The following is a 27,749-nucleotide window of genomic DNA, read 5'->3' as shown; positions in this document are numbered from 1 at the left end:
GTGTTTGTATCAAATAATGTGCAGCACTTAGCGTATGGCCAAATGACGAAGGGACTGAAGAAGAAGATTGGTATGTTATGCCATAATTTGGCACTGTCTTGATATCCTCTGAGTATCTCAGAACCATGGGTTCACATCACACATCTAGATTTCACCACTACCCTCTTTTTCCCCATCAAGGACAGCGTCCACAACATCATCCTTAGTGTCCGCCTTATCGTCTAGTGCGATCCCCTTACCCTTGTCCGCCTTCTTCGCCTTCAACTTTGCAATCTCGGCCTCAACACCAAGCTCCACCTCCCTCTTCAACCCCTTGTAGAAGCCCATCTTGAACAGCACTTCATACCACACAAACAAGGGCGCCAGGAACAGGGCCTGGACCAAATTGTCTAGCAGTGCGGGTTTGCGCCCTTCAAACTTGCCATGTCCAACGAATTGCAGTATCCAGCTTACGACATGGACGGCGACGGCAATGCTGTTGACTTTGGTCTTGTTGTAGCGCTGCGTGAGGCGGTTGGAGAGGGATGCGAAGGCGAGGATGATAGGGGTGACGGTCACGCCAGCGAGGTTGGGAGAGAGAAGGAGGTAGAGAGTTGAGTAGGTAGCTGCGGCGATGGTGCCGAGGTTCAAGGGGAGGTTGAGGCGGGTTAGGAGGGGGTGTTGGCGGATGGGGAGGGTAGGTGTGTTTGTGCCCTGAGAGGTGAGTAGTGGTCAGCGAGGAAAGACTAGGCAACGTACGAAGAGAATGCCTGTCGCAAGCAGGACAGGCACGCATGCTATGTGGATGGCGACGTTTGTTGGCTCGCGGTGATATGCGCCATACTGCTCTTTCGCATTAGCTGATGCGCATCTTTTGAGGGTTGCACAGGTGCCATTACGAAGACGAGGTTCTTCTTCAGATCAAAGACTGGCATCTTGGACAATCTCGAGGCTGTCTCGGTGCTATGCTGTGACAAGGACGGGAAAGTGTTGGCGAGGCGGCGGCGGCGGCAGCGCAGACGCTGTATAAGGGCGTGCCTGAGATGCGGGGAAGATGGCGGAGAGAAGCGGATCCGGCGACAAAGCCAAGGGGCAAGGTATCGTCAGCTTCAACCAAAGGACAGAAAAGAAAGACGATATATCCGCAGAGTCTCGCGATCCTAACGCTATACGATTACTGACTATCGGCCCATCCTCACGGCGACTTTTGCTATGGCTGAACTGGGGGGGTACAGTGCATTGGCTGGTGGCTAGCCGAGGCAGTCGCTGTCAGGGCAGCCCTTGACGTTTGCCGTCGCATCCCGGATAGCCGTTTGCATGCTTCTCAAGTGCATGTGAAAGTCACAGCAGATGGCACTAGTATCCAGGCGCGCTTGAGCAGCGCGTTTTTGTGGGGCTGCAGGACGATTGGCGTGTTTTCAGTAGTGGGGACACCGACGACACGGTCCACTTCACTCCTTTGTGTATTGTTGTATCAGGGACAAACTGCAACGCTGACCACAGCCAGCACAAGGGTATCAAACCAACGAATGACAAGATCTGATGCCACCACGACCGCCAGCCTGTGAAAGTCCCCACTACCTCCTAAGCAACAGCCACCTACACCTGCTTCTCGCCGCTAGGCGACGCCTTGACATAGGCATCCGGCTTAGCCAGACCCTTCTTGCGAAGAATGTACGCATTCCAAGCATAGCTCATCTGCGCCGTCACGCTCACAGGGGGTCGTTGATCGCCAAATTTATACAGCTGAGGCTTAGAGAGACCCTTTTGCCGGAGGACGTATGTCTTGAACCACCAAGGTAGATTCTGACCGGCCTGGTATTTCATGTGCGTGCGCGTGGGAACACCAAAGACATAGTCGAGCTCTTCGAGTGTTCGTTGTTTAGTCTCAGGTAGCCACAAGAAGCTGGTCGTCTGTCAGATGTACTCGTTTTGCAAGATGGAATGGGCATCGACTCACATCATGATGAGAGCGACCACGTTCATACCGGCGTAGAAGCCGAACACTCCCTGAGGCTTCATAACTTTGAGCATTCGAGGAAGTGTAAGCGACAGGACCGCTGCCTAGAGTTTGGTGTGCCAAATCAGTATGGTCCTACCGTGCAGTTCGTAAATCCTCGTTACGTACCCAGAAGTTGTTCGTAGCCACAGCCCACGACATGCCCACTTCACGATGGGAGAGCGGGAATACCTCGGCTGAGTATGTGAAAGGTACTGGCCCCATTCCAGGAGAGTAGAAGGCACCAAAGAGATACACGAAGAAGGCGATCAAACCCAGATGCGCGTCACTATCCTTGGGGATGTAGTAACACATCCCAGCTACGAGAAGTGTCCAGAACATATTCGGAAACGTGAACAGGAGCAGTCCGCGGCGACCGAAAGTATCGATTGTCCAGACAGCAGGCCACGCGAAAGTGAAGTTGACAAGACCGAAGCCAAACGACGCAATGAGAGCTTCCTTGTTCGTGGCTCCTCCCTCTGCGAAGATCGTTGAGCTGTAGAATGCGATGATGTTGATACCGCACATCTATCTTCGTCAGCTACCATCTCTGGTATAAGCTCTTCTCCACCAACTCACCTGCTGCCCTATCATAACAATACCAGAAGCTTGCGTCGCTCGACGAACGCGCGGAATAGTGAACAACTCTACGAAGCGTGTGAAGAAGTTTGATTTGGGGTTAATCCCAGCTTCACGGATCAAGACCTCTTCTTGCTCCAACAAGCAATGGGTGTAGTAGAGGTCACGCGCAGCTTGTAGAGGGGTGTTCCGCAGTCGGAGGAAGGAGCGATACGCTTTGGCGTACTTGCGCTTTTTCATGAGCCACCGAGGACTTTCCGGTACGAACCAGATGCCAATGCAAAGAGGTACAGCAGGGATAAAAGCAGATCCAAACTGCAGACGCCAGGAAATTGCCCCAGTGTTCTATTTTCCATCAGTAACCGCAACACGTAGATTTACGACTACTCACCATAACAGCTAGATTAGCGACCGTCCCTAGGAAGATTCCGAAGGCTGTCCTGTTGTGCGTGTGCGAAGTCAGTGTATGTCTCACATGCAGTTGGTACAGGGATATTTCTCACCATATCTGCCACGACATAACGAGTCCACCACGCACACTAGCTGGTACGTTTTCCGCCGAGAAAACAGGCACAGTAACTTCCTTGAGTCCCATACCGACTCCAAGGAGTACGCGACACACAGCAAGCTGACCCCACGTCTGGCTCAGACCCATACCGAAGGGTGCCAGAAGCGAGAAGATGGCAGCGATGAAGATGGTGCCACGCCTGCCGCAGAGTTCGTTCACCGGATCTACATACATCAGCAAGAGAAGGTAGAGATGCGACGGCAACTTACCAGAGATCCAGGCACAGAAAACTGCAGGAATGAAAATACAAAATCAGTGTATGCCACACAAGCATGTCAGAATTCCTATACATACCAGCGATAGCTATATAAGGACACGCATTTACGAACCCAATGATCCATCCATTCTTCTCACACGTACCCGCCGCCTCACACGCAGGGCCAGAATCTGGGATGCCCAAGGCCTGACCAAAAGTTAAATTAGCCCCATTAGATCCCGTTTGGTCCCAGCCCTGGATAGCAGCTGCGATGGAGTTGAGAATAATGGTAAAGTAGAGTGTCCGCGGTAACTTGAACCGATGTGTAATCTCCTCGCGGACAGCTGTACGGTCTGCTTCGTTTAGTTCTTCGAGTTCCTCGAAGAGGGCGGGCGACTGGGCAAGAAGGGCACCTTTGACAAGGAGGGGTTCGACGTCAGTCAGCTGGTGTTCTGCAGCGAAGTCGTGGACGTTGGCTAGAAGTTGTTCGCGCGAAATGTCAACGAGTGGGTTTTTGATTCTGGGCTTGTTAGTATAGGGTGTTCAGGTGAATAGCGACCAGGCAATTCGTTATGGTAACACTTACTCTCCCTCGAAATTGGCAGTGAGACGAGCGACGCTCTCTTTACGCTTCTGCTCATCATCGAAGATGGAGGCTTTGCGCTCGTGGTGCTCATCCACCACCGCTGGTCTGAACCAAACATTGTCAGTACATTTCGAATTATACATTATGTCCTATCTCATTTCATTACAAAACATGGTAGCTTACTCGATCTTGATCTCCTTGTCAGGCTCCGACATGGCCAAGACAGGAAACCAGACGTGTACAATAGAGCTTGATGTCTAAGCCCGGGTTCCCCAAGGCCAGACGAAGATTACTCCACAAGCCTCTAGCAAGAGACAGGAATATGGATGAAGGAGTTGAAAATAACTCTAGCAAGAACCTCAAGCAACATCGCATGCTTATATTCCCATGTTGCCAGGGCTTGCCTCTATCGGTGCCAAAAGCTGGAGTTTCCCCGTCTTGGATTGATGCCAATACCATTGCTCATCCATGCAGCTCATACTATCCATACACAAAACCGCTGAAGATGATCACGCGGTACATGGTAGCCAGCCAATAGCGCTATGAAGCGGTAGACCAGGGTCAATGATCACCGCATCAAAGCTCAATGTTGGGCGACTTCGGTGGCTGCAGCATGGTAAGACCTCTTTCTTGGGTGGTGGCTTGGCCTAGCTTTGACCATTGTTTCACGCCTTGGATTCCTTAAGGTGGTGAAGCCAGCGATGCGAGGCTGATGCCGATGTTGCTATCCGTGAGAAATCCGGATAAAATAATCAGGCGCATCTTCGGCGCTTGTTCGAGCCAACTGTCATTGTTGAGCATCGTGGCCTCTAGACCAGCTAGCGTAGTAGTGATTACAACAACAATAGAATTTGTAGATTTCGATACCTTTCAGGCCGAAGAAAAGGCGAAGCACCACAGGCACAGTCGCAGCATGCCTTGTACACAACTACACACCATCTCTTTCGCAAACAAGCCATATCTTACGTGTCTGGCTTGGCTTTTCTCAGCAGATCGTTCTTGGTTATAACGGCCAAGCTGCGCATCACGCTCCAGCTGGAGCGATAAGAAGGATCTGACATGACGGGATGGTGCAATGCAACACAACACTCATGGCGTATGCATGCACGTCGAACAGATTCCGAAAGCCTGGTAAATGAGCGATCAGCCCACCCAGCAAATGCTTTTGACCGGTGCGTACTGCGGCCGTGTTCTATCGTATGTGAAATTCTGTACTAGTACAACATACGGTCTCTTTTCTGGCGCCGACGATTCCAAAGTCTAATCAAGAAAGCGAAGCCGTCCTAACATCTCCACTTCATCGGAGGCTTTGTGTGATCAAGACGAGACGAAGAGGAGGTTGTTTCCCCGCATTCTCGCTTGGCTCGACCCAATCCTTGCATGTGCGCCAACCGTTCTGCCTTGGAGTGCGTTCTTGTGTATTTCTTGGATCTGCGGCATGGGTTGTCAGCAAGGCAACAAAGATCGAGACTTGCGCGTGATCGCTCTAGTGAGCTAGTATAAATCGAGCTATCTACTCCTTTGAGACGCCTGTGTAAGCGCTTCCGATGCAAAGCATCGTATATGGTGTGCCTACTACGATCATGCATATATGACAGGGACCAGGGTGATCTTTTTTTTGAGACGATGATAGATGTGGATGGATGAAGCTCTTAAGAATTGGTATTTCAGCGCGTCTTCGTAGCCGGTCACCATGCGGGCTATATCTACTAGCACAATATCCCTAGTCAGAGTTTGTACTAGCTGGTTCAGCCACAGCTTGTGCGCCCGTCCCAGCGTTGAGCTTCACGTCTCTGTAGGAAACATTGCTGAATCTCTATCGTGCGCCTGCTGAGGAGCGGGGCCGAGAGACGAACTTGCAGGCTGCATCTCCAATGATGAGTTACTGAGCCCAACCCCTGCTGTTACAGATTGCTCGTCCGACTGCGGAGTACCTGGCTCGGTCCTTTCTTTTCCAAGTGCTGCATCCATCCCCATGTTCCCCAACGGATCAGGACTGTGATAAGTCTGCAAGAATGTCTTCGCCTTGATGATCTGATCCAATGTTTCCTCATCGTGTCTCTCGTCTGCATCTTCCAAGCTTGGTGTAAAGCTGTCTTTCAGTTTTTTAACCTTGTCATTATCCTTCTTGTGCCCAGGCGTCGTCTAAACTCCGGAGGCATATCCTACCTCCTTCTGCTTCCCTTTATCTGTACTATCGCTTGTGTCAGCACTCCCGGCGAAAGCCTGCTGGATAGGAGGTCTTGGTTTCGCTGCGATATCGAGTTCGGCAAACTTGGGTCGCACCTGGAAGATGTTCACACGGGCAGCGTTGAATACTTGTTCGGAAGGTGGGATGGCGACTGCGAGATTTGTGTTTTCGGTCAGGCGTGTGATGAAGAACATGAAGCGACCGGTTTTGATTTGCATTTCTGCAAAGTTTGCGCTACCGGCGGGGATATTTGTGTGTTTTCTATGGGAGGCGGCTGGTTAGTCTGGGGTTCTCACAGGTGGGATGAGTGTAAGGAATGTGTACGTACGCCATGCTCTGCTTGTGTGTCTTGAGGATGCTTGAAATGCGCTCGAAACGATCTGTGAAGGGATTTGATTCTTCGGTCTGTCTTGTGACATGGGCAACAGTAAGACATGTCGTCCGCTCATACAGGATGAGTTCTCTCGCATCGATGACCTCTGCCAGCTGTTCCAGCAGCGCCTCGATGGTGCCTGCGTTGGGGATCAGATAGTAGATAATCTTTGTCCAAGCCTTGTATAAGCTCTGATCCCAGATACTGGTCGCAAAGAACTCGACAGTGTCTTTGAAGCCTTCACTAGCCTCGCGGATGTACTCGGCGCGTTCGTCGAACATGGCCTGGCGAAGGCGGGCTTGCACAAGATCCATCTTGTGTATGAGGCAGAAGACTTTGGCGCCAGGGCTGCACTCATGGAGGGCACGTATGATGTTGGAGTAAGAGACGACATCGGCTGCGAATTCGCGTGATTCGATATCGAAGACGAAGATGAGGACAGCGACGGAGCCGAAGACGTGGTTCCTAGATTGGTTGAGATAGTTCTCGACGAAGCCGTCTTGACTGCAAAGAGTCAGTTCGAGTCATCTTGTCGTCTCACGTATGGTGGGCTCACCCTCCACAGTCCCAGAGATTGAGCATCAGGTTTCCCATGAACTTGATATTGCTGTGCTCGACGTCGATTGTCGCGCCCAGCCTACGGACATCTTTGGCGACATAGTTGCTAAACACGATGCTTCTCATCGACGACTTGCCAGCCCCGCTCTTGCCCATCAGCAGCACCTTGCGCTGTTTCTGCCGCTTGATCGAATTCATCGCGACAGCCTTGACCAACAGTAGAGAGGTGCTACGTGAGAGCTGTGAAGAAGCGGGTTGTGCGCAAGTAGCCTGACGGTAGATTCCCGAGTCGGTAGCGAAAGCGGAGTGGTAAACTGATGGTAATACCGAGCCGTCAGGTGGAATTTGGCGATGGGATGACGTACTGTAAACACCTGCTTCGGAGCTTTGGCTTTGGCGAGCGATATTTGGGGCCCTGCACCAATCTTTGCTTGGCAGTGGGGCACTTCCGCGCTCCGCATTCCCATCACGCGCGAATGCGATTGCCATCCTTGCTTTTGGCAGTCTCGTAACGGGTACGCGTGTGTTAGTCTTTCACTCGTCATCGCCATCTACTTGCGAAACGGTTGTGGTTGGGAGGCACACACTCTCATTCAAAAGGCTTTGGTACATAGCTACATGGTCGAAGATTCCAAAAGTCATGGTAAGTGAGGAATTATTACAACATAGGAAATGGATAGCTTAGACTGCCAGCGCTTTGGAGATAAATAGGACATAAATGTGGCTGGTGCGACGAAGCAGAAGGTATAAACAAGAAGCCGTGCCACCAAATGCGACCGTCAAGATCGTGTATCATAAATCCCACCTACTTGGCCATAATTAGAAGGTACTGGTGCGGCATGGGCAAGGGCACCCTCGTGGGTATCGGATACGTGCTTCCGCTGCACGATGTCTGTATGTGAAGGAAGCGAAGGAAGTGCGGAATAACGAAGAAAGGGGTATCTTAGAAAACAGTGCCGTCCGAGAGGATCATGATTGGCGGCTCTTTAGTGTTGGGCCGCGACACTTCAGCAATCTCTCGACCTCCCTAGTGTTGCGAGTCAGTCTCATCCAGAAGAACATTGGAGTGGCGTCAAGCTTACCTTCCAACTACCAGCTTCGAGCATCTGCGCCAGGTTCAGCTTATCTGACCCGCTCAGACCCAGTAGGTTGTTTACGTCGACTAACAGATCGTCGAGTAGTCCGACTGTGACTGCGCGCCATTCTACCACTACATCGTCGTCGGCGGTAAACATTGGTACAACTTCCATGCTCGGTTGGCCTGTTGCCTGTGCATTGCGTTGGTATTGCGCTAGACCGCGTTTCTGATCCTCAGGCTTCAGTGTCAACAGGCCGACGTCGATGAACAGTCCACCATTTCTGTATTCCGGCAGCCCGGTAAGGAGTTCTGCGCCAGGGAAATGAACATGGAGGAGCTTGGTCATGGGGACCATTAGTGAGTAAGTCATCCATTGGGTTAGTTTGTGGAAAGGCACAATGTTTTCCCACGGATGAGTTGGGTGTGATGGCATGACTGAGCACGGCCATGCGTCGCCCATGGGTACGCCGTCGATTTGAGTCCTTGTGGCTGGCCAGATGGGGGTCAAGCTGTCCATGAGGGTATTCCAAAGAGTTGGGAGGGGGATGATGGGGACTGATGAGGCTTGCGTGGTTGGGTGCGAGAGAAGGTAATCTGACCTTGTTAGCCAAAATCACGAGATTTGATGGCCATGCCTACCGAGCATGTTTCCTGGTCGTGCTTCGAGGCCAAAAACTTCTTGGTTCTGGAGCGCTTCTGCGAGACGCAGCAGCAGGCCAGTGCGACCCTCAAGGCCATCGATTGGGTTTGTGGCGTTGACCTGCAGGCCACGCGCCACTGTTGCGACATCGAGCTTCTTCAGCCCCGCACTGTCGACCTGGTAGGGTTCTTTGGGGTCGCTGCTGAAAGCGCCGGCCTTGAACATCTCCAGACTGGCGACGGCGAGACCCTCGCTACGGCGGTAGATCTTGCCCGACTCCTTGCTCTTGTACTGCCACTTGGTGCCTGCACCTGCATCGAGGAGGACGGAGACGAGGAAGAGATCTATGAGGCGGCGAGTGCGCTCCTGGTTGTCGACGGTCGACGGCCATGTTGCCATGAGCTGATCGATGCGCGGGCGGCCACCAACATCAAAGTGCTGCCAGCGGCCGTGAGGCGGAATTGAGGCGTAGTCAGGCGCATAGTCGCGCTGCAGGCAGTGTTAGAGCGCGCTGTCGGCCAACATGGTATCCTTGCGCTCGCAGAATGAGGCTTACCTTAATTATGGATACGACAAAGCTAGCGACATCTCCAAACTTGCTCATGTCGACTGTGAAGTGCTTGAGCTGATTTTTCTTGGCCTTTTCGAGCACCAGCTTGGAGCGCTCGCGGACGGCGTAGATACTGCGCAGGTAGCCGGCCGGGTCGAGAGTTGGATCTGGGGCCTTTGGCAGAGGGACGTCTGGGAAGCTGGTAGGCCGGGAGCCGTTTGGAGTGGGTCCAGGGGAGCGCAGGGAGCCATTGGAGCTGTTTGGCTGGCTGCCGTTGGGGGAAACCTGGGGCTTGGAGCCCTTGCGATTGAAGAGACGCATTGGAGGCAGCGGCGACAGAGGGCGAGGTTTGCTGGCGAGAGGAGCCTTGGTGGTGAGGTTTGCTGGGAAGTAGGAAGGCACGTTCAAGTCGGGCGAGGTTGCTCGAGAATGCGGCGATCGTTCTGTCCTGAGGCCTGCGCTTGCTGGCAGTGCGGAACCGTTACTGGGAGATCCCTGGACAAATAATCCGGAAGCGACTGCGCTGGTGGAGCAAGGGAGTCGACACGTGCCGATGGAGAAACCTTGTGTAGACACTATGCGTAGCCACCACCCGCGCACTCATCAATTGCAAATCAGCTGCAGGAGGAATCGAGGACAAAGCTGCGAGAGACGCAGGAGCAGGTCCAGACGCGCCGCCTCCAGTTGTATACTACAGTCGTCTCCACCCTGGCAGCCATAGTCTCGCCGACCGTCTGCCCCTTGCTCTTCCGCGTTAATGGGCGGCACGATAGACGACGCTAGTAGCGCAGCAATAAACCCTTGGAGCGTCGTCCTGTTCTGTTCCGTTCCTGAACAGCAACTCAGCTGGAGGCCCGACTGACGTATATCCTACCCACACCCGCGCCTTTCTCGACGCGCTCCCGACACCTGTCCACCCTGCAGGGTCCCGACTGCTCGTCGCGTCTATTGATGCGAGGTCGCGGTTTCTTCCATTCAAGGCATAGCTGCTGCCTCTGTACCTGACCTATGAACCGTTCGCTCCAGCTGCGACCTCTGCGGCACGCACCACACCCCCCTTGTGGTTAGACCCACAGTACTTCTACCAGGTATCGGTCTTGACCGTCTTCAGGCTAGCAGGCAGCGTGCATACACCAAATGCAACCTCATTACCAGTTATGCTATTCTCCCACGACGCCCTTCTCCGTCGTCTCTGCTGTCTGCAAGATCAGCATCGCTATCCACACCCGTCCAAACCTAGATTCTTGCACATAGCTTCTCCTGACATAGACCCTTTACTAATGCTCTGCCCAAAGCCCACAACCTGAGTCATCTACCTATCGCTTACGTCGGGGATTGGCGGGTGGTCAAGTCTGATACCGTGGCCGCGGGTTCGCGGCTCGGCAAATCCGCCATGTTGCCTGAGCGCCGAGAGTATCGACTGCCCTCCCGTCCAGGCACGAGCTGGCTGTTATCATCAGCCTAATAAGACACTTTGCACGCACAATCTGATAAAAATATTTCCCATTGCTTCCAACCTTCTGCACAACTGCCGAAAACAGGCCCATTACTTTCCACCCAGCGACACTAAGGGCTCGCGGCTTCGGTTACCGTGCCGCCTACGAGTAATGAATGAAGGCATCCCTTCGGCCCGAGTCAGATGTGACACTACGGATCCAATCCATCTTGATTCGATGCGGAAGAGAGAAAGCCTTGCAAAGCTTTGCGTTGACCCTCAGGGGGGTCGCGTAGTCGGGACAGTCCGCTCGCGCCAGGACGTGCTACTGCCACCATCTCCGCGGTCGCGGTTCGACAGAGCCCACTGACCGCATCTTAACCTGACAGCTGTGGATCCGGACATGCACTCTCTATTCGTGCCTGTTGCCCGACTCCGCAATCACAATCCTTTACCGGTTGTTTACCTTCTGTTTACCCAGCAATCGATACGGAACGTTTGTCGGCTCGGAGGAACTGCTCGCACCAATGCGTTGCAAGGTACCGATGCAAGCATGGGGTCCAGGAACGCACATGGCTCCGAAGCCGAGCTGTAGTCTGTGCCTGCGGGAGCTGCAAAGATGGGGCTCTGTAGCACTTTATATGCGACATGTGTCGGCTCTACTTGCCTCTGTCACAATGAAGAGCCTTGTTTCCATGTTATGCAAAACATGTGAGGCTTTCGAGATTTGAACAATCTTATCGCACCGTATCCACGTATTTACGTGTTCTAAGATTTCGGTGGCATTGACTGCGGGTGCCATGTAGGTATGCTGTAGACTGACCAAACCACAATTTGGACGTCAGATGAAGTATGCCAAAGACACTTTTGAGACATGGCCTGGACCCTGCATGTGTGTCACGTGTTGTGGCTATGCCTGGCGGGTACCTGTGGCGCGAACCGAGCAAGCGCAAGCGCGACAGACACATGGTGAAGCGGTCAATACACCCAATACTGATGTTTGACAACCCAACTCGCAATAATGATATGATTTCTCCCGCACACTCTTTGACACGACTTACACAGCAAAAGCAAATACAATGGACGATCTAGCCGGCCTTGACTGGTCGCAGCCCGCCAAAAAGACAACGACCAACACCCCCGCGGCCTTTCCACCCTTCCGCCAGAGCCCCACGCCTCAACTGTCCGGTCGATCCACGCCCCTCTCCACGCTCTCTACGCAACCGTCTGGCACTGGAGCTGGCTCCGGTGGTACTCAGCAGTTCAAGCCGCCCTCGAAAGCAGCGACCCCCGCAAACGATAGCTTCGCTAGTCTCGTGTCTTCCAACAAGTCCAAAGCCCCGACAAGCAACCTCTCGCTACAAGAGCGGCAGAAACAGATACAAGAGGAGAAGGCGCGACAGGAAGCGGAGAAGAGGAAGCAATGGGATACCACCTTCGGGGGTGCTGATTCAAGCCATTGGGACACGTTAGGAAGTGGGAAGAGCACACCAGAGCCGGCCGCATTTGGCGCCCCGCGTCCGTCGAACAATCCCTTCACCAACCATGGCCTGTCCAAGACTATCAACAAGCCTTTCGCAGGTCTGGACACCACGTCGAGGCGGCCTGAGGTATCTTCTCCCAGCGAGGCTGACCTCCTTGCAGCATTCAACTCGGCAGCTCCCGTAGACAGCTCAAGTCACTTTCCCAAACCAAACCAAGGCAGTGGCAGAAGCACGCCTGCTTACAGCGCAAATGTCTCTCGGGGCAACACACCCCTACCACAGCCTACTTCTGGTAACAATGCACTTTTGGACGACGATGATGACATGTTCGGTCTCAAGCAGATGGCGCAAAAGTCGACTTCGCCTGCGCCGCCGCCAACCAATGACGCTGATGATGATATACTAGGCTTGCTAGGAAAGCCTGTCTCCGAGTTTCAGCACAAAGAAGCGCTACAGCCAGCGGCCGCAGAGGAGTCTTCACAAGCACGCCAACGGGCTTCGTCTGGGCCCGAAAACGCACATGACAAAGCTGTTGCTGAGCTAGTAGATATGGGATTCCCAGCCGAAAGGTCAGCGATTGCACTAGCGACTACTGAGTCTGGACTGGACGTACAAGCTGCTGTGGGATGGCTGCTCAATCAGGCACATGCAGAGGCGAAACAGAAAACACATTCACAGAGTCAAGATAGGTCACGCCGTGAGCCAGATGAGTTCGAAGAGCGTCCAAGGCGGGGAAACAGTAGGCCCAATGGACGTGAATCTTCAAGAGAACCGCGGGCGAGTAGCTCTAGGCCCGCGTGGATGCAAGACGATGAAGCACGGAGTCGATCTGGTCAACGTAGGCAAGAAGGTCAAGAGAAAGACGTAACTCAAATGGCTTCCGAGATCGGCAACAATCTTTTTAAATCAGCGAATTCACTATGGAAGACGGGCCGCAAACAAGTACAGAAAGCCATGGCCGACTTTCAGCAAGAGGGCGATCCTAACATGCCAAAGTGGATGAGAGATGCCCAGGCTGCAGAAGCTGCTCCTCGCTCAGGTCGACAACAGAAGGCTGATCAATCGGCTACAGACGAGGCCATGATGCTGGAGGCTGGTGGACGACCCACTAAGTCTTCTCGGACGAGCGAGATGCGTCAGCAAGCCGAGCCGCTACCTGTACGCCAAAGAAGAGAGCAGGAAACTGGGCGAAACGATCGCCCAGATCGCATGTCGTCTCAGTCTCCATCACAGCGGCAGCCACCATCAAGCTTAGATAAACGACCAGCGATGCGACTGACCCGCCAGGAGGTTGAAGAACAGAGCTCTCAAGCGTACGTTAGCCCTGCTCGCCGGAAGAAGACCACTCCACAACCGCAACCAGAAGTAGATCTCTTCTCTCCAGAACCTACGCCCCCAAAGCAGGCTTCACGCCAACCGACACCAGCAAAGTCTAACAACCCATTTCTCCAAGCAACTTCAGCACCAAAGGCTCGAAATCCAGCGCCTACACCAATTGCATCCAGACCGAAAGCACCACCACGACAGATCCCTCCTGTCTCGTCTTCGGCTCTCAGTTCGTCGTCAGCTGACCGGCAAAGAGGTTCAGAGGCATTCAAGCGTGGAGACTACTCCGCTGCACACGCTGCCTATTCTTCTGCACTGAGTCCTCTTCCGAAAACACACCCTGTCACGATCGTCGTACTCTGCAATCGCGCAGTCACCAACATCAAAGTTGGCGACCCGAAAGCAGCAATTGCTGATGCCGATGCAGCCTTGGCTATTATCGGTATATCGAGAGGAGAAGGCGAGAAGATCGCTACAGGTGGAATGGAGGGCGAAAAAGACATGAAGGAATTCTACGGTAAAGCCCTCATGCGAAAAGCAGAAGCACTGGAGAATATGGAGAAGTGGGCAGATGCACATGGTGTATGGAAAGAGGCTGTTCAAAATGGTGTAGGCGGCGCCATCGCCATCTCTGGTCGAAACCGCTGTGAGAAAGCCGCAAATGGCGGCAACAACAATGCGCCAGCAGCCACCAAACGCCCACCTCCAGCCCGTAAGCCCGCTGCTCCTAGGCCCTCCGCCATGTCAGACCTAGGTGGTGGTCCAGCCATCGACTCCGAAGCCGTCAAGCGCATGAAAGCCGCCAACGCTGCTGCTGAACGTGCAGACGACGAGAAGTTCGCCCTGACCGATCAAGTCGATGCCAAGCTCATCGCTTGGAAGGGCACCAAGTCAGACAACCTACGTGCTTTACTGGGTAGTTTGGATAAAGTGCTTTGGGAGGATGCTGGATGGAAGAAGGTCAACATGGGCGATCTGGTCATGCCGAATAAGGTCAAGATTATCTATATGAAGGCTATTGCCAAGGTCCATCCTGATAAGGTACGTCCTTTAACTTCTCCTTTCCCACTTTTTTATTATCGCACTTGAAGAGATTTCACAAACGGGCAGAATGCTAACCAAGTTCCGCTACAGATATCTCAAACAGCAACTACTGAGCAGAAGATGATTAGTGCAGCTGTCTTTGCCACATTAAACGAGGCGTGGGATAAATTCAAGACAGATAACAATCTATAGTCTGGCTATCCTCTATGGCCAACAATTAAAACTTTCCATTTTGAACTTGCTTATGATACCACTTGCTACCTGTGAACATGGCAGCAATGAGGCACATTTTGCCATACTAAAGACTTGGTCTGTTCCTTTCCTCTGTCGATTCCTCTCTCATTTGTTGAGTTCTTTTCTTCATCTTTTCTTCTTCGATTCATATGCACCCTGTCGCCCTCGATCTTTGTTCATACTGTAAAGCTGTGGTGTGAAATGTTCGTAGCTAGTTAGCTAGCTTGTTCGCTTTGACAAAACAACGCGTTGTCCTTTCAAGTCGTGGCGTACCTGTCTCGCGCCAATCATGTTGTATATTAGCGGTGATAACGATTCAACTTGACCATTACTACCATAAGTACTAGGGGGGCATTAGGACATGGGTGGGTTGCTCCTTTTGAATTGTTGCGTTTCCAAATGATTGCTATGGACTTTGATGTGCTTAGGCCTTCTCGGCGACTTTCCTTACAACCCTGTTTTAAACCTAGCACCAAAGATTAAACTTACCATCTCACCTAAGCTAGAACATTCTTCTACAATATTCCTTGATTCTTGTTAGTAACGAAAAGCTAGGAAGAGGTATAGCATGCTCTCTTGTGACAAGGGATGCTAAGCAAGAGACTTCCTATCCTCTCTTGAGATACTCCTTTACTTTGGGGTGGATATAGCAAAACCCAAGCAGAGTTCCGGGAGATATGCAGCCAAGGAAGTTGACCTTGTAATTCTAAAACACCAAAGATCCGGCGAGAAGGCGCATCTACGGACTTACTACGTGCCGTAGTCGGTCTCTTCATTCCGATAAGCGAAAATGACTTATGTTGTGTTGCGGTAGCGCGCAAACATACTCATGTTCACACGTCTAGGAATGGATTTCCACCAACTGGGTTTAGCTATCAGAAATCTTGCTTCTATTCGGCTTCTATTCTGACTTCGAGTTGGAATCAGCCTGGTATGCATGTTGGTGTCATACCTGATCTGGTACCGTGAGTTTGGGTATAGCCACTTTGTTGTGGCATAAAGCGTGACTTCTCTACTACGACATGGTATCTGCTCAGGCATCGACTTCGGCAACTTCATCCCGAATGGCCTAGCACTGCCATCTAATCGCTCTCAACTCCTACAGCAAACATCATCTCTCGCTACTACGCTCGAGAGTATGCCGAGGCTACGCATTTCGTCATTCAACAAGAAGATCGCTTTTCCTTTATCGGCAGCAACCTCATCCCTGGACATCGTATGATTCCTTCACTACGTGCTTACTTAGAATTTTGAGAGCTTACAAGCCGCTGCTTTAAAAATGATATTCGGGGATCCTGCCCGCCATCCAATCGCCCTGTACTCCTCCAACGTTGCCTGTCCCCACTGTCCCCACTTGAGAGACGGTAGTTGCAGTTCTAAGTGAACAGCCTCGGCTCGTCTCGGTCATCAGAAGTGTGTTTAAATTTTCTAATCTCCGAGAAGCGCTTCGTAGCACAGATGTTCGAATATGGCATTCAAGCACGGTGTCTAACCGCTATCGCGCCGTACCGTTGATTACTAACGTTGTATGCAAATAGCAGGAAGAACTTAGGGCTAATACACCCCTCAGACTGTGGAGGAGGACAAGAAAATAGGGCGGTGCTTCTCGCAAGCGCCATCATGGTGAGGTGATTCTTGTCCATGTTTTGTCCTTGCTCTAGCTGTAACTTCTAGCCCGGAGCGGAAGGTGCGCACGTGCAAAATAGCCAACGCTGCCCAGGTGAACCTTATGCAGTAGGAGGTATTTCGGGGGCAGAAGTTCACGATGCTTGGAAAATCATGAGCCGGAACGGCATAGAACGTACAGAAGTCGGACCGGACATTTGAAAATCTACCGTGCCGTAAGCTTTGCTGACAAATTCCGGAAGCTGAGGTTCGGGGTACTTGGTAGGTAGGCTTGCGTTTTGCTCGGTAGTCGTAGAATAAGGGTGTCAAGCTAGGATGAAAGTTTGGGACTTCAAGTTAGGTTACCTGGTCAGTGGTCACACTCATGGTGGCTGCCCAGGTAGATTATGTCATGCCGCAATGATCCAAGTTGTTCGAAAAATAAACTTTCGCTCTATTTCGACTCCAGTGTTTTGCTTCTCCTATTCGGACAAAGAGGAGACGATGAGCTTACTTGCTTGTTCGCGCGCATGCGCTGGCAGGTGCCGACAGTCTAAAGCGGGAGTTGGTACGCCAAATCTTTAGCTACGGGCTATCAGCCGGAGGGTCGCGTTTGCGCCTGTGAACAGCGCACCGGTACTTGTCCGTGCTATCGGTAGTCGTGGACTTTTGCTAGCTACGCGTCCTTTAGCGGGGGCGCACTACTACTGCTTATTACTCCTTCGCACCCAAATCCCCGGCGACTCACAGTCAACGTCGTATAGGCAGTAATGTGATCACACGGCATGCATCGCGGCTTCAGTGCCACACACCTGGGCAGTGCACATCGGTACCAATGATGATCGGTAGTTGAACGCGTGTGATGTCGTCATGATTGCCTCCTTGCTGTATACCACTCAACCAGTCAATTATCGACCATCGATCCGCGGAGGTTTTGCACCTGAGCGATTTTGTCTGCTCTTGTTGGTTGTTGATGTGGACCGAAGGCGTTCCCGTAGTGGTGTGAACCATAGATTGAACAGAGCTGAGAGGAGAGCACGATAAGCGTCGAGTTACGGGTCACACACACCTGATCTTTAGGCGTTTTTCCAGACAACGTGGCTTGGAAACTCCCGTGTCCCCGCATGGCTCAACCTAGTCTTGCTGCTTGCTTATTGCGGTCACGGCGTAAGTGTAGCACCCGAGGTGCAAGGTACGGGTACTTCTTAGTGGAGAACGCGAACGTGCTGTGTGAGGGTGTACTGCAGCAAAGCTCGATCATGTTGTCTCACGATAAGCGTGACATGGTTTCTCGGACCTGCAGGGATAGGCAATCTGTGTGTTTTTGTCATATGCTTGTGAAACTCGCTATTCATTATCCGTACATGTTTTGGTATATGGTAATAGTATAAAGCTGCTCCATGATATAATGCTCGAGAATCGAAGTGCTAAAATGAGAAAACTGATATCGCGTATTCCAATTATAGACCGAAGTCGCTGCCAATGCCCAAACTTCGGGCAGAGCTTTTGGAAATAGTACTAGTACAAAGTGATAGCGGTTCTACAACTTTTAGCCATAGCGGAGGTGTAGGATGGCATGCGGATATCGTCCATGCCTCAACGTGTGCCAGGAACGTGGTAACCCACTAGATAGCTCTCCTATTCCCACGGATCCATGTTTCTGTTAATGCGGACTCGTGCTTGTGCTGGACACGTCGACCAGGTGAGGCGGTTTTGGAGATCGGGCCGAGGTTTATGCAACGTGTAACGCTATGTCAGAGCCTCAGATCCAAGACAAACACGAACAGTGCATGCACACTTGATGCTGTTGAACAAGAGAGGTATTGTCCGCGGTTCTATTCGTTGCATAGCGATCTTATGCGGGGCAAGCAGTCACTGACCGGTAAGCTGACCAACAACTCCGAAAAGCAATTGATCTTCGGTCTTGTACAGCGCATCATCGTTTCCGAATGCCGTCTCTAAACTGTTGCTGATCCTCCAGAATTTCCCGTAATTTCCGTTTCTTGTACCTTGGCCTTCTTGTGCGGCAATTTCCGTCAGCTGTTTGATGCGATTTGAGATCATCTTCTGCTGCGCCTTTGCAGACGCCCAAAAGCCCGTCAATTCGTTGATGCACGTCAGTGTCGTATTGAGTGTCTCGATGAAGGTCGGTAGTGACGAAACGAGCCCCGCAGACGTCAATACATCAACCGAAAGCATGAGCACGTATCCAGGGAAAGGTGTCGAGATAGAGGATTCTGGTGCGACGGTGGGTGGAGGACGTCGGTGGCGGTTGACGGGGGCTTGTGAAAGCATCATCGATAAGAAGTTAGACGCCATACGTATTGCCCGCTCCAGATTTCGGCGTATTTTGTCCACTGGCAGTGCGTTAACTCTCACCTGACGATTGAGTCGGATGGATGTAGCGTAATACAAAGCGTGCATCGACAAAAGTGTGCCCGCGTATCCATCAGCATGGCCTTTGTCCAGGTTCTGTGGGGTGTAATGAAGGTTCTCTGGCAACATATCATGCCAGGCGTTCAGTTTTTCGTTCATCTTTGTATAGAAGATGTCATAGTGTTGTTCGTAGGCACTGTCCGGGCGGCGCGCAGCACGACTCGTAAAGGTAAGCACGTCACCCCATAGTGCCGATATTAGGCATAGGTATGCCGTATTCCCTAGAACAGAATGGGGTAGAGCGCTTGCGCTCAGAAGTTCCTCGTCGAAGAATGGTGCATCGCACGGTGTTGATGCGTCGTACATGCTATCCAGGCATGGAAGTTTAACGAAGGCATCCTCCAGGTTGATCACAAACGGAGTTCCTCCAAAGAAACCATTGTATCGCTGTTGTTGCAACACGTCAACGGATGTTGGAGTATCCACGATATCGTGACTTACATCCATCAGGAATCCGGACCAGAAAGTGCGGCGGCAGCATTCTGCGTAGGTTTGAGGATCAAATCCATAGTCCAGATCGGCGTTGCTATCGGCCAGCTCTTTAACACCTTCTTCAGAGTTCAATTTCAATGCAATAAGCGCTCTCAAACCAGCACCGCAATAATCCCATGCCTCCTGTGACTTGCCTCTAGCGAAGTTGTAGAGCGCAAGCATCAGTCGAGTTTGGCACAACTGCAGACTGAATTTGCCGAACCGTTTTTCTGCTGCGTATGAAGCGACAGCAGTAAAATTTTTCCCTAGAGCTCCCCTGTCCTCACCAGTCGAGAAGAGAGAGCCCATCGCAAGGACGGAATATAGGAGCATCAGATGGTCCTGACTCTTATCGCGGTTGTTCTCTACCCATGCGAGGAAAGGTTGACGAGGAAACATGGCATACGTTGCACTACCGGCGTGAAGGAAATAAAGGCCCAATAGACGCATGGTAAGTCCGGGGTCTGTTTCAAAGGGATCCTGTTCCCATTGGAGGGCAAGGTAGTCAGAATAAGAGCCGCGTACAGGGTCTCCCGAGCCCTGGTCGTTTGCGGAGCCGCTCCAATCCGAATCGTATGACTGCACCGACATGTCTCTTGGATCTGTAGCAGTGTTGGGACGGAATTTTCGAGATCTGAAAGGGGTTCCGGCGTTCCACGTGTCGACCTTTCTTGATGAGTCTCGCAGCTCTCCAGGAGCTTTGTTTCTGTCTGAGGTTGCCGCAGGACTTAGGACTTCGGACGACGGATTCTTAAATAGCGGAGCGGAATTCGACGGTGAGGTCTCGCCGGATGCATTGCTTTGGTTGAGTCCACTACCAGTCGTTAGTATTTGTCATTGTATCATACAAGTATAGCCTTGTCTGGTCCAAAGCATAACGGACCAATTAAGTTAATGCACTCCATGTTCTCGAATGAGAGAAGAAAGAAAGTCTCAAACAGCGACGTTCACTTACCCTCTGCACACCCTTTGCGACTTGGAGCATTGGTGACACTTTGGATATCCGGGCTCGCATTTGATCTTCTTTTCTCGGCAGGTCAGGCAAGCTTGCGCAAGTCGCTTTCGAGGTTTACCAGCTTTTGTGATACCCCATGAAGGATTGACCGCTTCGCCGTCTATTATAGCCCGGCAATAGGTGCCATCCTCGTAGACGTAGCACGGGCCTTCGCCTGGTATATCACGTTGTCCAACACAACGCGAAGATCGTACTGGAGCGCGCGAAGAACCTTCCAGTCGTCTCATTCTGACAGGTCTATTCGGATCAAACCCTAGTTCTTGCTGACTAGAGTGGGCTGTCATCGTTCCCGTTGCATCAGACATGAGCGATACTTGCCGATGCCCATTGCCTACTACGTCATGCTGTGAAGGATGGGCGAAACTTTCACGCCGTTGGAGATCTACCCGACTGACGCCAAACCCCGAGCCTGGCGTCGACGACGAGGTAGATGGTGTAGTGTTTGTACCTGACAGAGGCTGACGATGGTGGTAGGGCGTTTGAGAAGCGATAGCATTATGCTCGGGGTGGCCATGGAAGTAGCCATCATATTCATGCCGTCTCTTCAACGTCGGACTAGAAGACCCATAACGCCCAGAATGGTTGTAGAGTGCCGGAGCGCCACCCGCCCTCAATGATGGATCCGATGACTTCTTGTCAAGTAGCTCTGGTTCCAAAAGCGTGCGAAGACTGGGTAGTTGTTGCGCATTGTTATGGCTTCCACTGGAATCTCTAGGACGGATGTGCTGGCTAGGGGCGATGATTTCTGGCCGAGACGATGAAGCATGGTGCGGCGGGTAAGGGCTGTAGGAGGGCGGAGGTCCTGAATGTGAGGGTATGCTGGGTGGACGACTCATGTTGAGGAGCATAGCAGGTAAGATGCGGTTTGATGTTCGGCGCTTGAAGTGGGATGATTTCCACGGTACACCCCGTTGACCGACCACATGAGGGTATATAGAACAGCAGGAGCTATTGATTGCCTAGGACGCTCAAGAGATCCAGGCACTACTCAAGACTTGACACTGGTGCAGCCACGGCATCAGCTAATGGTCAACTTAACAGGTACATAAAGGTACGTGAGGAAGTCAGGAAGGTGGCCGACAAACAGAAGCGTCTGGCCTGGACTGGGATGTCCGCTGCGAGCTATTGCAGTCTAGAAAGTAGACTAAAGAAACAACAGTCCGTGCAGGGCTGACGTCTGGCGACTGAGCACCACTGTTCCGGCTCCTTATGAACCGCAACCGAAGCACAAAGCAACAGTGCATGTAAGAGCGTATGTAGGGGCGACACGGGAAGAACTTACAGATGCAGGGATTATGATATACGCCGCGGACGCACCTTTTGGGCGCAATTGACACTGAGCACGCAGCGAGCACTGCTTCGATTGCTTGAACGTAAGGCAAAGGATAATAGCAATAAGTATAATAATGCCCGGGTAGCAGGAGTGAGGGTGGGCGGACGACAGCGGGACCCCGTGCTCAGCCATTCAAGAGCTTACCAGGAGGCCCTTGTAAGAACAGGCTTCAAGGAGAAGCGACCGCGGCCTCCAAGTAGGTCAGCGATTATTCCAGTGGCGTGCAGTGACGGACCGCCAGGGACATGGTCGTGGAGCCTTTGCTGTTTGAGACCCGAAGATGCTGGGACCAGCCAGGGTATGGAGCAAGCCAGCCGGAATATTGGCTGCAGATATCGAGTCAATTGCCTTCAGCGGGCTAGATAGCGTGCTGCGTCAGATGCAGACTGATGCACGTTACTGCAGTCGTGGATGGCGCGTGGGCAATGCGAGCCCCGGATCGTACCAACTGGCAGCTGGCCAACCGCAGCTAATCCGCTAATGACCTGTGCAGATCATGCAGCGTGAGCTCGGAATGCAGCGAACATGTCCTTGCTATTTTGCCGCGAAACTCTGGGACCTGGCGTTAGGTTCTGGAGCGGTTCCGTCCAATAAGCTTCAGTTAGATTGAGGCCAAGGACTGGAAACAGCTAAAACGTGCAGCCACCATAAACGACGCCTCTCGCTGCAGGAGAAAAGAGGGCAAATAAGCCGCCGTCAACAATGCGAACAAGAAGACAGGTGTCCCGGCGACCGGCCCTATATCGCCAACGAGAAGCCTTTTGTCACCGCTCAACATTGGAAAGGCTGATGCCAAATGCTGACACGGGCGATGCCGTTGTCGTCAGCTAAAAAAGACGCCGAAAAAAGCCTGACTAAAAGCGGCACCAGAATCCGATCGGAACGAGCTCACAGCAGCCGTTGAGCGGGCGATTGAGCCCATCTCGATCCTCTTACGTCCCGGATCCCCTAACGCCTCTGGCCTTGCTTGCATGAAGCCAGCTTGGCCCGCGCCGAACGGCTCTAAGCCTAGCGGTCGGTTTCTTCTTTGATTGCACTCCCGAGTCCATGCACATCTTCGGGCGTCCTAAGACTCCATATAATAAGGGCTTTGTCCGGATGCCGTAGTGGCTTGACACGAGATGGCACCGTCGCGTCTTTGGGTGCAGTAATCGAGCATGCGTACGCAAAGTGCTTGCTGTGCAATCGAGGTTGCCCTAACAATGGTCCAGGATCGGCTGTGGCTTCCCGCTGTCGGCGATGACGCCCACAATATCTTCGTACCTCCCGTATTGATTATGAGACAAAGGACCGAGGGATCAGGCGAGCGGCCGGGAACTGACAAGGACCAAGGCGCAGGCGCAGGCACAAGCGGATCGCCGTTGAGCTGGACCGAAGCGAAGCGGCTTGCGAGTCAGTGCAAATGATGGGGTATTAATGGTACCGGGACTGAACGCTAAGGTCACGTATACGCTAACAGCTGCTTACGCAGCTAGCGTCGCGCCAAGCCAGGTCTGCACTTCTCTGTGCAGGTGCGACCGAGTCGACTATCACCACCACCACAACAACAACAACAACACCACCGTTGTCAACCTTTGCCGAAACCCCTTTGGCAACCACGTGCATGCTGCGAATCTCTGACCCAGGCGCATCCTTTCTAACATATTTAAGTGCACAGAAAATCCTGCGATATGGCTGCTGAGGTTCACGACAAAGATCTGGCGCGCAACCCGTCACCCGCTGCCACTGCGCAGCAAGGCGACCGCCGCCCCAACACACCGGAAGCCGCAGAGGTCAAGCCCACCAACCGGGAAGCCAGCTACGGCTCGAGTTCGTCTGCTCCGCTGCCTTACGACGGTGGCGCGCCTCCCCTACCCGACGAGCCCGTCCCAGACGCAGAGGATGACGGCTGGGAGGCTAGGTGGGACAACAATGCTGGTGCATGGTACTACTTCAACCACAAGACCGGCATCTCGCAGTGGGAGAACCCACGTGTCCCGACCGCTTCTGCCCAGAGCTATGGCTACGACAGGTTTGCTAACTATCATCTTCATTTTATGTCTTTCTCAGCCTAATACGTGCATCTCACAGACACCCTTATCACGGTGCCGCCGCTGCTATGACATCAAGCTCTGGCGCTCCGGGCACCAGTTCTCCTCCAAAGCGCAAGTGGGGTGGCTACAACCCAAAGATCCATGGTAGCTTTGACCCCAATGCGGACTATGCAAAGGAGGCAGAGAAGGAGGAAGAGGACGCCCAACAGGCCGTCTCCGCTGCAGCTTTCGCCGCTCGTAACGCGCACGGTTCTAGTCATGACTACACAACAACTGCTCAGTTCAACCGCTTCAACGGCAAGCAGCAACAAACCGGTCAAGGCCCGGAGATGCACAACGACGAGAATAAGAGCCGTCGCCAAATGAATGCTTTCTTCGACGTTGATGCTGCCGCCAACAGCCATGACGGACGTAGTCTCAAGGCGGAGCGTCGCGCACAGCCTCTCAGCAAAAAGCAGCTTAAGGAGTTTAACGAGAAGCGCAAGGCTGCGAAAGAAGCGAAGCGCAGAGCCTGGTTACGCGACTGATTGTGTGGGCGGTAAGAAGAAGAAAAGACAGTGAAGGTTCAAAACGACCACTAATGCAGGCTAGATTTGGGCCATATCCTTGGAATTGACGACTGCTCGTCTGTTAAATGAAGGTAGGATCCCACGCTTGTCTCGGTGCTTATGGATGCGACATTGTAGCATGAAGGGACTACACGTCTTAGCTCTTCGTTCAGCGCCGCGGCATATACTACACATGTTTTGCCTGGCCATGATTATCGCTCATCATGTACTCGAGCGGATGATCAATTATGACAGCTGGTCCACTTCTTGACTAGTCTGGATGTATACAGTGTTACCAATGGGAGCAAGCTCCTCTTGCTCGTAACCACGGCCGGAAGCTAGAAAACACTTTGTACTCTTCAGTGCATAGCCCGTAGATACAATGGCATTTCTGTTGCCTTGTTCACCACCCAGATACCGGTCCCATGTGCGCCATGTCAATCTTTCGGCGCATTGCCTTTGCAATGCACGCTATCTTGTGCAAACCCTCACCACATGGTTTTGTGTTTGCCGTGAACCCAACGTCATCAGGGGCAGATTCGGTTCCTTGCAGCTGCAGGCCGTCAGCAATATATGTATATTGCAGCCAACAGTCGAGGTGCTTCAGCCACCCTTGGACGCAAGATCCTGGGTACCTAGGTCTGCCATCTGCTTCTGCACGTCTTCCACTGTCGATGCAGTTGTAGTCCCTTGCGCCGATGCACTGTTGCTTTGGGTATGCTCCGCCGCTGTGTCTGCATCATCCATGTTCTCGTCGGTGTTCTCTCCAGCTTCCGCTTCCGCTTCGCCAGTTTGTCCAATTCCTTTCTCCAGTTCCTCCACGGCTCCAAGGAGCCAGTCTACGACTTCATTCTTGTCGTTGATCTCCGCTTCATAGACTGCATCGTGGCCCGCTTGGTTGATGATCGTGACATCGGCACCGGCGTGTATGAGAAGTTTTACGCTTTCGAGATGACCATTCAACGCGGCCCAGTGGAGGGGTGTGTTGCCTGCTTCATTGACCGCGTTGAGGAATGTGGGTTCAGGCTTCTCGGCGCCGGTCGAGAACAGCAGTTTGATGACGTCTATGCCAGAAATTAGACATGCTTCACGTCACGAGTGTCAGGAGAAGTTACCGTTGTGTCCATTAGCAGCAGCATAATGCAGCGCGCTATTCTTCGAATATGGGTCGATAGCCGCAGTGTAGAGTTCCGTCTTTGATCGCTTCGTCTGTGTGGACAATTCGGACATATACGAATCGAGCTCAGCTGCTTCGTTTGCTCGCGCCAAGTACAGGACCTCGTCTACAACGTCTTCGTCTAGCCCTGCCATTTTTGCTTGTCGGCTTGCACTTCGGGTGTTTCAGTGATTCTCTGTAAATATTTTCTGACAGGTCTGCCCAATGAAGGAAGCGGGGGCGGGGTCTAAAGCACTAGCCCCCATCAGTCGTAGCTCCTGAGTGAGATTTCCAGGGCTGCAATCCATCGTTCATCGCCGATGCTGCACCTGTCCCCTAATCACTTTACATATGCAAGTGCACACGCTTCCTGGCTGTGCGCTATACTCAATCAAGGGGTTTTATCTCTTTATCTTCCTCCCACCAGCATAAAATCAATGCGATACAGCACCCTTACCGCAGATCCTGCATTGTTAATGAGCAAGTATAGCAATCAATCTATGGAAGCGCTAGAAGGTCAACACGCATGCACGAACTATGACGTGCAGCTTCTGCTCTAGTTTCTCTAACGACCATCGGCACCTTCCGAATTCCAGATTCAAATATACCCCTTGCTCGCCTGTGCATTTGACAGTTTCCCTCCCACATCAGCTTCAACGGCCTAACACAACATCTAAGCACTACGACGAGCTCGAACCACCTGACTTGTGTCCCTGGAACCTTATTCAACCATCGTCTTTTCGACACCTAAAATGGTGTTCGTGAAGTTCTGGGAAGGATCTCGCATGCATTCAAATGTAGGATATAAATTGAAAAAAGAATTGAGCTAGCTTACGGGGCGTGCTGCTTACATGCCAGGACTCCACTGTATCTTAGTTCACAAATTGTGTTCTCTTATGAATACATTCGACGGTTCGGACGTGTGGCTGTGTTACATCGGGAAGGAAGCCTCTCCGCCAACTTGGAATTACCCGGTTGCCGTCCTGTCCTGAAGCGGCAAACTGAGCCCATATGAGCCTACTCTGGCTATTCTGCTTTGTTGAGAAGCAAGACCAACAATGGTGGACCTAGAACACGCAATCGATATTTGTACTACACTTCTCTTGTAAGGTGTCGCATTCGTTTACGGGAGGGAGCGTCTACCTAGATGCCGAACTACGTCATGCACGCATAGCGCTCGCCTTCACCTGCCATTTTGCACTCGGTTCAGCGAACTCAGACGGGGTGACTGCTTGATGGTGTTCCCACTCAATCCTTCGTCCTTCCGCTAACCCCTGCCAGAGGATAGATTGCGCAAGGACCTTGATCCATGAACCTGGTCTACCCGTGAAGATCCAAGATCACAACGGGCTTAGGCAAGCAAGCACCTCGGAGCCAGCACTTCTCGTCTTACCGAGGCCGTTTCAGAGCTCAGTAAAAGATTCCCACCAATAACCTTTCGGCGATATCGGTCCGATTCCAGACGTCTGATCAGAAATCATCAGATGCCAACCCGGCCTGAAAGAATTGCACCACTTTGGCGCTTCTATGATCAACGGTCGGACATGTGATAGAGAGCCTTCCCGCTGGGATCGACGCGGGCCTTGTATTTACTTAAATGAAACTGGTGTATTGTCCGTTCGGATCACAGCCGAACCCAGTCATGTAAGATTATTAGGGCCACTTTGGTTGGGCTCATGTTGATGGAAGTTTAACTTCAGGTACACTCCGCACTCTGCACCTGTCTCTCAATGCGCTCTTGTCCGCTCCGGCCTGTTGTCAATCATCAGGCAAATCGCTTACCGAAAGCAGACAGTGTCCGACTGCTTACCTTAGTGCACGATGTAGCCGTGACCCCCGAATGGCGACATGTCATCAAGGGAAACCATTCCGCGAGCTACACGTTTAGCAAGCAGGGAGAGCATAGATCTCCAAACACCGAGCCCCGTTCGCTTTCGTTGCCCCATACGGAGACTCTTGCGCGATTACATATGAGCCGGAGTCGTTCCCACAAAATCATCTGCTTTCTAGCCAGGTGACAACAATGGAGAACATTCCAGAGTACCATACGCGACAGCAATCGACTGAGAATCTCAATAACAGCACGCTCAATCCGCCCACGTCGTTTTGCATGCCGCTTTAGTGTCATGTCACTGCCATTGGCGTTTCACACGTCCTTAAAGTTTCTTTACTTTTTAGCCTTCCACGCCGCACACTAAGTTACCCCGCGGACGTGAAAGCCGTAGCGACGCCTGCGCTAAGGCTTGTGCAAGGGGGAAAGGCGGCATTTGCAAGCCACCACCTTGATAGTGATTACTGCGAATGGTCTGGCGCAGGCAATGTACCGATGCTC

General features: G+C 52.3%; 7 protein-coding genes across 7 annotated transcripts; 2 read left to right on the top strand and 5 right to left on the bottom strand.

Moving 5' to 3' along the window:
• Positions 1-144: 144 nt before the first annotated feature.
• Positions 145-4,122, bottom strand: GT037_002134 (d-xylose-proton symporter; the record flags this gene model as incomplete). The annotated part of the gene is made up of 13 exons (XM_038927181.1): positions 145-693; positions 739-822; positions 879-1,017; positions 1,583-1,885; positions 1,940-2,043; positions 2,108-2,506; positions 2,558-2,902; positions 2,949-2,997; positions 3,061-3,289; positions 3,335-3,355; positions 3,420-3,841; positions 3,908-4,012; positions 4,091-4,122. The coding sequence occupies 13 exons, from the start codon at positions 4,120-4,122 to the stop codon at positions 145-147; spliced, it is 2,781 nt and encodes a 926-aa protein (XP_038790473.1).
• A 1,930-nt stretch (positions 4,123-6,052) lies between these two features.
• On the bottom strand, positions 6,053-7,518 carry GT037_002133 (gtp-binding protein gtr1; the record flags this gene model as incomplete). Its single annotated transcript, XM_038927180.1, has 3 exons — positions 6,053-6,359; positions 6,427-6,975; positions 7,028-7,518. 3 exons carry the CDS (start codon positions 7,516-7,518, stop codon positions 6,053-6,055), a joined length of 1,347 nt encoding a protein of 448 aa, XP_038790472.1.
• Positions 7,519-7,972: 454 nt separating this feature from the next.
• GT037_002132 (uncharacterized protein) lies at positions 7,973-9,813 on the bottom strand (the record flags this gene model as incomplete). Its single annotated transcript, XM_038927179.1, has 4 exons — positions 7,973-8,056; positions 8,112-8,701; positions 8,747-9,236; positions 9,304-9,813. Coding segments are annotated over 4 exons (1,674 nt in total), but the record flags the coding sequence as incomplete, so codon positions are not given.
• A 1,998-nt stretch (positions 9,814-11,811) lies between these two features.
• On the top strand, positions 11,812-14,778 carry GT037_002131 (uncharacterized protein; the record flags this gene model as incomplete). Its single annotated transcript, XM_038927178.1, has 2 exons — positions 11,812-14,583; positions 14,677-14,778. 2 exons carry the CDS (start codon positions 11,812-11,814, stop codon positions 14,776-14,778), a joined length of 2,874 nt encoding a protein of 957 aa, XP_038790470.1.
• Positions 14,779-18,297: 3,519 nt separating this feature from the next.
• GT037_002130 (uncharacterized protein) lies at positions 18,298-21,183 on the bottom strand (the record flags this gene model as incomplete). The annotated part of the gene is made up of 2 exons (XM_038927177.1): positions 18,298-20,146; positions 20,288-21,183. The coding sequence occupies 2 exons, from the start codon at positions 21,181-21,183 to the stop codon at positions 18,298-18,300; spliced, it is 2,745 nt and encodes a 914-aa protein (XP_038790469.1).
• Positions 21,184-23,350: 2,167 nt separating this feature from the next.
• On the top strand, positions 23,351-24,240 carry GT037_002129 (ww domain-containing protein; the record flags this gene model as incomplete). Its single annotated transcript, XM_038927176.1, has 2 exons — positions 23,351-23,691; positions 23,751-24,240. The coding sequence occupies 2 exons, from the start codon at positions 23,351-23,353 to the stop codon at positions 24,238-24,240; spliced, it is 831 nt and encodes a 276-aa protein (XP_038790468.1).
• Positions 24,241-24,864: 624 nt separating this feature from the next.
• GT037_002128 (ankyrin repeat containing protein yar1) lies at positions 24,865-25,572 on the bottom strand (the record flags this gene model as incomplete). The annotated part of the gene is made up of 2 exons (XM_038927175.1): positions 24,865-25,325; positions 25,377-25,572. 2 exons carry the CDS (start codon positions 25,570-25,572, stop codon positions 24,865-24,867), a joined length of 657 nt encoding a protein of 218 aa, XP_038790467.1.
• Between the last annotated feature and the right edge of the window lie 2,177 nt (positions 25,573-27,749).

Source organism: Alternaria burnsii (assembly GCF_013036055.1).
Source record: "Alternaria burnsii strain CBS107.38 chromosome Unknown 750, whole genome shotgun sequence".
Lineage (NCBI taxonomy): Eukaryota > Fungi > Ascomycota > Dothideomycetes > Pleosporales > Pleosporaceae > Alternaria > Alternaria burnsii.
This window is presented reverse-complemented; position numbering and strand designations above follow the sequence as displayed.